The sequence below is a fragment of the Nicotiana tomentosiformis genome, chromosome 1 (assembly GCF_000390325.3).
Source record: "Nicotiana tomentosiformis chromosome 1, ASM39032v3, whole genome shotgun sequence".
Lineage (NCBI taxonomy): Eukaryota > Viridiplantae > Streptophyta > Magnoliopsida > Solanales > Solanaceae > Nicotiana > Nicotiana tomentosiformis.
This window is the reverse complement of record NC_090812.1, coordinates 98,305,351-98,314,140: the sequence shown is the minus strand read 5'-3', so window position 1 is coordinate 98,314,140 and position 8,790 is coordinate 98,305,351. Positions and strand designations below refer to the sequence as shown.

The following is an 8,790-nucleotide window of genomic DNA, read 5'->3' as shown; positions in this document are numbered from 1 at the left end:
TAATTTTAGATGTTTATTCCGCTTATTTTTTTAATACAATGATAATGCAAGAAAATATTGAAATTATGAATACTAGAGTATTTCTTTAAAGTATAAATATTAAATAAATTTTTTAAAGGAAAGTACGTCTTTGTTAAAGTGAAATGATTTTAAATACGTTAGACTTTTCAAAAAGAAAAAAAGTGTGACAAAAATCATGTTTTTTTTTGCAGCAGCTGCAACAAAAAAAGAAAGGGGAAAAAATATAACGAAAAGATCAGTATACTACAGGGAAGGAGTTAAAAAACGAAAACGACGGCTCACGAATTGTACAGCGGGTAAAAGCCTTGGTGCTATTCCTCTGTCTTTTTCATTTCTCAAGGTCCCCGCCCCCCCCCCCCCCCCGGCTATACTTTCATGCTTAGATTTTTCTTTTCTTTTGCGAATTTTAAGGTACTCTTATTTGTTTTTTCACTGTCACTTTCTCTACATCATTTAGGTAATAAAATTACAAAACTATAAGTATAGAGAATTTTGTTATTCAATTTTCTCACATTATTAATCATCTCAAAGGACAGATCAATGATAAGAAAGTTAGTCAAACATCAGTTTGCACTATTTTCGAATTCTAGTGCAATTGAATTTTGATACTCCACTTTCATTTTTAATTCCGCTAAAAGATACTTTTCTTTGGCCATAATTCGGTATATTCGTGTTATAACAAATTCTCTTTCATTTCTTCAGTTGCAAGCCTAGCATTTCTCAAACATTGAGATGGAAAATAGCTAAAAGTTCATAATTCTAACAATAATATAACGAGTCAAATGGTTTTATGGTCTATTACAAACTTATTTTTAATTTTATGACCAAATCTTTTTTCTTACATATGAAAGATTTAATTTACACATAAGAAATCTAAAAAAGCACTTTCTTAATTTCATTATTGTAAAAAGCCCAAAATAAACAGTATTTATTAGTGCTATTTGTACATCATATCCCTTTAATTAAAAAAATGACCTTTTTAGATTTCTTATGTGTAATAGACAAATATCTTACGTGTAAAAGTAAATCTCCCACGTGTAAAAAAGAGGAGGTGATAAAACTAAAAATAAGTTCGTAAAGAGCCACAAAATCAATTGACCTAATATTATTATTATTATTATTTTCTTTTTGGGAGCAAGATGCAAATTTCTCAACTTTATTCAAGAGCAAGTCTCCTCTAAACCTACTTTCAGAATATATATTCAACAAATATGTTCAAATAAATGTAGAAAGCATGCAACTCAAATTACAGACATTTTATATTATTGTTCAATCAACTTCTTTCATACCCACTTTCCACTATGTGAACAGAAAATATTATTTTATTTTAGATAGTTTGCTAGTCAAAAAATTATGATTCAAAAAGTATTAGTATATACGGATTCAACTTAAAACAGCTGATCAACTTCAAGATCACTACGACTGATATTTCTATTTTTTTTTACTTTTGTAAGTTATTCAAAAAGGAAAAACTACTCTTGTTAAGCACGATTTTACATTTGTTGTATGGTACAACCGTTAACACACCAATAACAAAAAAAAAAAATTATTTTAATTTATGTGACATACTATCGACATTGAACTGAATTATTTTTTAAAACATATGATTTGAAACATGCTATAATAAATTATAAAACTTAATCTTAAATATATTATAACATTAGTGTAATTCTAAAAATTTGTACATTAAAAATAAAATAAGAAGCATAAAATTAATTCTTTTTCAAATTTACAAGAGTACTGTAGTATATTTCATTTTGGATTAAAAAAAAAATAAAGTATTCACATAAATCAAAAGGGCGAAGTAAATTTTTTTGTTTGATGGGCAGTAAACCTTGCACCCTCAACCCTGGTAACATTTTAACCAAGTATACGACTCAACTCAACAAAACCCTGGTTACATTTTGACCGCACCAGTGACCAATCGTAACACCCCCACCCCCACCCCACCCCAATTCCAACATCATCACATAATAAAACCTTATCTTCTCTGCAGTACACACACACACACACACACACACGCTCTTTTTCTTCTCTCTCTACACAGAGCAAATCTAAGCTCGTTAATGTCGATTCAGATCTGAAGCACCTCACCAAAAACAGGAACACTGGTAAATCACACAGCCAGTGAAATTCCAGTTTTAACCCTCCCATCTCCGTACGACAATGGCGTACTCATTCCCGGAAGAAGTTTTAGAACACGTGTTCTCCTTCCTCAGCTCCGACGAAGACCGCAACTCCGTATCCTTAGTCTGCAAATCATGGTACGAGATCGAACGCTGGTGTCGGAGGAGAATCTTCGTCGGAAACTGCTACGCCGTGAGCCCTAGCATTATGATCCGACGGTTCCCAGAAGTCAGATCTGTAGAGTTTAAAGGAAAGCCTCATTTTGCTGACTTCAATCTGGTCCCTGAAGGTTGGGGTGCTTATGTGCACCCTTGGATTGTGGCTATGTCTAGGTCTTACCCTTGGCTCGAGGAAATTAGGCTTAAGCGTATGGTAATTACGGATGAGTCCTTGGAGTTGATTTCTAAATCGTTTAAGAACTTCAAGGTGCTGGTTTTGTCTTCTTGTGATGGTTTTACTACTGATGGTCTTGCTTCTATTGCCGCTAATTGCAGGTGAAGCCATTTTCTCTCACTAGCCATTTATCTCTCTAGTTAATACATTTCCTCTTTTTTTTTTGTTTTGCTAGCTGTAGTGTGTTTAGTTGTGGTTAAAGTTTTAATCTTTGGGTCTTTGTTTAGCTCTACTTGTGTATTTAGATCTAATTTTGAGTATTAATGATTCCTTAAGCTTTTCGCAATAGAAGTTTTACATTTTTAGGAACTACATTAAAAGTATTAATGTATGTATTGGTACAATTTTGTGTAGTTAAGGTAATTTTTTCTCTCACTACCCATTTTCTTCTCTCTATTTTACACCTCCTATTTATGTACTGCTTACTGTAGTGTATTTAGTGGTGATTAAAGTTTTAATCTTTGGTAATTAGATCTATTTTTTGGGTATTATTTGGTCAATGATTCCTTAAGTTTTTTGAATGAAGTTGACATTTTAAGAAACTATATAGAAAGTGTCACTGTATATGTTAGTACACTTTTTTATAGTTAAAAGTAATTAGAAGATATTTTGAAAAAATCTTAGTCAAAGAATGTAATGATTCATGTTTCAAATGGTAACAGTGCTTTAGAAATTGGATCCGAGAGAGTAAGTATAATTTGGTGTATTGCAGTTAAATCTTAACCTTTTTGGAGAATGCAGTAAGCACTTTGGTTTTAGACGTCGGGTTTTGGTAGTATTTGTTACTTGTATGGTTTATGTTCCAATTTGGGGATTTATTTACCTTACCAAACAAGAAATTACTTGTTATTGTTTAATCTATATTGTAGGAAATATAAATTATTGTCTTGGGTAGCTAGTGGAAATGAAGTAATAACTGGTTTTATTCAGTTGAAGAACTGGCTTTTCTTGTTTCACACTGTTCCCAATTTACTCTTTTGTTAGAAAACATGTTAATAGTGTTACTGATGCTGTCTTGCTGCTATATTGCATCTGGCTTTTGATTTCTGAAATTTTAATTTTTTTCGGTTCGACTTCTTTCGGGTATACTTCTGGTCATTAATTGCCAGGTTTTTATTGAATGAGCAGACGTCAATAGTTTCATATACTTCCTTTACTAAATAGTGAACTTATTGGTTTTCTTATAGGACTTAACAGTTGGGCTTTCTTTTACGGTTAAATTCTTGTGGCAGAATCCGGATAATTTGCAAGTAATTTGATTCTGTTGTTAAGTATATTTTGCTTTCCCTCTCATTATGTAACTGCATTTTGAATTGTAAGAAACATTTCTCTTTAATGCTTCTTCGTTTTAAAGTTTTGGAGATTTGGATGTTATCTGAATTCTCTGGAGAATTCCACATGTTTGTTTCTTGGTCCTTTCGTGAGAGGCTTTTGAAAATCAGGGTGGAGTTTTGTAATGGAGTATATCTGTGGTTCAATGTTTAAATGGTTAATTGTATTAGGATAGGAAATGGGGATTTGTTAAATCCCACTTTTAAAAATGTGTCAGTTTGAGGCAAACATGATTCTGATTCCTTCTTATTGATCTTGCTCATATCAACTGAGCGATTTTATCATTCATTGTTGCCTGCTGAGTCCAGCTATGTGCTTCAATTTATCGCAGAATGATTATGTAGATTGGCATTCTCATGTAACTCCTGTTTTATTGCAGGAATATTAGAGAACTGGACTTGGGCGAGAGTGAAGTGGAGGACCTTAGCGGACATTGGCTTAGCCATTTTCCTGATAGCTGCACGTCACTTGTTTCACTTAACATTGCCTGTTTGGCTTCTGAGATCAGTTTCTTAGCTTTGGAGCGTCTGGTTTCCCGCTCTCCTAATTTGAGGACTCTTCGGATAAATCGTGCTTTGCCCCTTGAGAAGCTTCCGAACCTGCTTCGTCGGGCTTCCCAGTTGTTCGAATTTGGTACAGGTGCCTACTCTGCTGAAGTACGGTCTGATGTCTTCTCAAACCTGACTGAAGCTTTTTCATGCTGCAAGCAACTTAAAGGCTTGTCTGGGTTTTGGGACATTGTTCCGGCTTACCTTCCAGCTATATATCCAGTTTGCTCCAGACTCACCTCTTTGAATTTGAGCTATGCTACCTGTCAAAACCCCGACCTTGGCAAGCTCATAAGTCAGTGTCACAATTTGCAGCGGTTGTGGGTATGTTCTAGCTTGTGTTCTAAATTTTTTGAAGAGTTAATTGATTTTCTTGATACAACAACTGCGAACATGTTTTTTTTATCTCCTAAGAATATCATCATACTTGCTGTGATTATATTTAGCAAAATTTCTATGAGAAGAATAAAAAAACAGTTTGTTCGTACTTGTGCCAATTCCTAACGGCCACAGATCAACCAATCAACTACGACTTAATCCCAATTTAGTTGGTGTCAGCTTTATGGATCCTCTTAAACTATTTGGCTATATTCAGGTCCATTTCATTCCAATACTAGATAGGCAAAAAGTAATTCATTCTGTAGATTAACTTCACCTATGCTGGTTAGGAAGATTCCAGGTGACAATATTTGATACCGTATTTCTAAGTAACTCACCTTCCATGAAAGTTAAAGCTAAATTTTACATGCTTGATTGTGATCTGGATGAAAGGGTTTCAGTTGTTCAAACTTGTGCCCACCCGATGCACATATTAATCCATCTAAATGAGATTTTTTATGCTAAAAAAATTGCATGTATACTTAGTAATTTTTCCAAACTTGTTCTATAATTTTTCTTGCCATTATAAACTCCAGTGCCAAGTTTAAGTGTTGATTTACTTGACTTGCAATGAGTATGACTGCAGGTCCTAGACTACATTGAAGATACTGGTCTTGAGGAACTTGCTGCCAATTGTAAGGACCTTCAAGAGCTGAGGGTGTTTCCTTCTGATCCTTTTGCCCCTGAACCAAATGCAACCTTGACAGAGCAAGGCCTTGTAGCTGTCTCAGATGGCTGCCCAAAGCTCCAGTCTGTTTTATACTTCTGCCGCCAAATGACAAATGCAGCATTAGTTACTATTGCTAGGAATCGTCCTAACATGATTCGTTTTCGCTTGTGTATTATTGAGCCTCGATGTCCAGATTACTTAACTCTTGGGCCGCTTGATGCTGGTTTTGGGGCCATTGTGGAGAACTGTAAAGAATTGCGGCGACTCTCACTTTCTGGCCTCCTTACTGATCGTGTCTTTGAGTACATAGGGACCCATGCTAAAAAGTTAGAGATGCTTTCCATAGCTTTTGCTGGGGACAGCGATTTGGGACTCCACCATGTGCTCTCTGGCTGTGAAAGCCTCCGGAAGCTGGAGATCAGAGATTGTCCCTTTGGAGACAAGGCTCTCTTGGCCAATGCTGCAAAGCTTGAGACAATGCGATCCCTTTGGATGTCTTCTTGTTCAGTAAGTTTTGGAGCATGTAAGCTGCTAGCTCAGAAGATTCCTAGGCTTAATGTTGAAGTCATAGATGAGAGGGGTCCTCCAGATACAAGGCCAGAAAGCTGCCCTGTAGAAAAACTTTATATATATCGATCAGTGGCTGGACCGAGGTTTGACAAGCCTGGTTTTGTTTGGACAATGGATGAAGAAGCAGCAGTGAGGTTGTCTTGAGCCATATAGCAATTGGGAGTTCTTCACAAGGAATGACTGCAGGTATTAGTGCTATGTTAGCCTCGTGCATTTGTTATATAACGCCTTATGTAGTTGCAGTGCCAGTTGAGGTGGGAACATTACAGCTAAAAAGTATAGAGAGGCTCGAGGGCTCGTATGCCATCAATTTTACTCTTGGCTGAGCTACCTTACAGCAGCTAGCTATTAATAAAGAGTTTGAACTCTGAGTTGCTGTGTATCATCTAGTGTAACAATTATTATTCCTTTTTCTTTGGGTGGGTTTGGGGAGGTGGAGGGCAAATTTTTGCCGTTGCATGTGTTGTTTCCAGACTTTGTTTCATTATGTATTTGTTTCTTTCTTTCTTCTAGTGACTTATTCTCTAATGACAGATTGCCATCTTGAACTTGGATAATAAGTTACTTAGGATAATGTACGACAAAATGTTAGTTGTCTTTTTTTTTTTTCCCTCCCGAGTTGTTAATTGTAGCTCTTCTGGTAAATTAATTGTACCATGCTGAAGGGGAGCCTTGGTGCAACAATAAGAGATCAAGGGTTCTAGTGGTGAAAACAATCTCTTGCATATAAGCAAGGGAGAAGTTCTCCTACACATATAGTTGGGAGATTAGTGCACTGGGCTGTCCGAGGTGCTGTTTGAAATATACAATCCATTAACTTCGACAGACTCTAAATTGGCTTGCCATGTCCTTGGAACACGATGCAAATGGAAATTTGTTATGTACTAGTTGTAGGCTTCGCATTTACGCAGGTTCATTGTATGTTTTCTGGTTGGTAGACTTGCCGGCCCTGCGATGTGCATACTATTACATCTCTCTTTTTGTCTTTGAGGAGTAGTTCACTGTTGGATCTAGCCAATACAACATCCTATTGTTTTTAGGCAAGAAAGCAATTATGCAAGTTTATACGGGCCATGGCGTATGGTTATGGAAGAAACGTGGTAACTTTTGTTATTGGTTATATATTTTTGAGTCATATAAAGAGGGTTTTTCTCAAAAAGTGGAGCATGTGAAAGATTCCAACTCGGTAGATTGACATTGCTTTGTATTCACAACTTTTTCAGCGTTACTCTGGCCTTTCCACTATCACTTGATGTCATAGTGGAAACAAGCCGAAGAGAAAAACGAAAAACAATGCAAAAGGAGGAGCCAAAAAATGCCCAAGTCTCCTTAGGATAATCATACAACTGAAGAGGCCTAAACCACAAATTTGAAGAGACGAGAAAGGAAGAAAAGAGAATTATAAGTGGTGTGAATTAAAGACAGAAGCACAGCTAGACGGACAATAATGTAACAGACACAGCACCTGGCAGAGGCAGAAAAGGCTGAATCCATCACCCTCCCATAGGAAAAAGGAGTACGTATAGTTGTGGAAAGTAGTAATACACTACAGATATTCCAGGGTAAGAAAGCAAAAGCTGGAATCAGTGTCTCTGCTATCTCTCTCTTTTTCTTTTTAGGTACATCTCTAAAAATCTGGTGGAGCTTCTTTATATTGCTGTTCTAAACACGAATTAAGAGCCAGAAAATCAAACAATGCCTGAAAAATTATTTTTCGTATGTTATTTTAAAAAATAAATTCTATTTACGCAACATAACTTGAATTCTCTTCACTGCATGTGGCTTGGCCATTGGTTGATAGTGAGTAAAAAACTACACTATAACCAACTTATTTTGTGGCACATAAGCCATATCTTAAGAATTTCATCAGCTAACTAGTTTGAAAAGTTTGTTAAATTATGCAACTGTTGTTTCATTTTATACGACATTCTCTCATTCTTACATTGTTCAGATTTTTTTTTTTAATTTAGAAACTTGTTAATTTTAAAATTTTCTTTCCCTTAATAATCTTATAACCACAAAAAAATTATGGCATATTTAAGTCTACGACTCTTAGACAAGAAACAGTATTTTTTTTGTCTGCCAAAAAGCAAAAACCCAGAAAATGGAAAAAAGGAAAAAGTGATATGAATAGAATCCACTGTAGAAGATTAATGATCAATTGCGGACGAACTTTTAATTGACTTATGACACCTCTGCATGTTTCCTTTGGTCTATCTATTATGATTATCATCACCTTCATAATTGCTTACCAATTTGATCATTTTCTCCTCATATTATTATCACATATTATTCTCCAACCCCCTCTCCTGCCCTTGGCTTTGGATTCTCTTTAATCTTTTTCTATCATTCTGTAGAATAATGACTATGATTGAATCTTGCTACTAGTTTCATATTTAGTGGCTTAGAATCACTTCTCATTTTAATTTCTATTTCTTATAACATCAATAAGTGTTTTTTTTTTCTTCATAATTCTATTTGGGGGAGTTGGCCTTGTAAAATCCAACCAAACCCCCTTTACCGAAAATATATATATTAGATCTTGAATTCTCTTAGCTTCTCTTATAACCATTAGACTGCACTTCCAAATTTCTCGGTTAAAAAAAATTATTTTGTTTTCTTAATTAGAATTTTCAATTTCAGATATACTCACAAGTCATCATATCCAATTATCGTCCGTCCACTTCTTTCACATACCTTTTCCCAATTAAGATTTTTCAATCACTTAAAAAACAATCTTTCTTCATGACT

General features: G+C 35.2%; 1 protein-coding gene across 1 annotated transcript; it reads left to right on the top strand.

Annotated features, from left to right (window-relative positions):
• The first annotated feature begins 2,006 nt into the window (after positions 1 to 2,006).
• LOC104085033 (protein TRANSPORT INHIBITOR RESPONSE 1-like) lies at positions 2,007 to 6,635 on the top strand. Its single transcript, XM_009588993.4, has 3 exons — positions 2,007 to 2,642; positions 4,253 to 4,745; positions 5,386 to 6,635. The coding sequence occupies exons 1-3, from the start codon at positions 2,188 to 2,190 to the stop codon at positions 6,181 to 6,183; spliced, it is 1,746 nt and encodes a 581-aa protein (XP_009587288.1). The 5' UTR covers positions 2,007 to 2,187; the 3' UTR covers positions 6,184 to 6,635.
• The last annotated feature ends 2,155 nt before the right edge of the window (positions 6,636 to 8,790 follow it).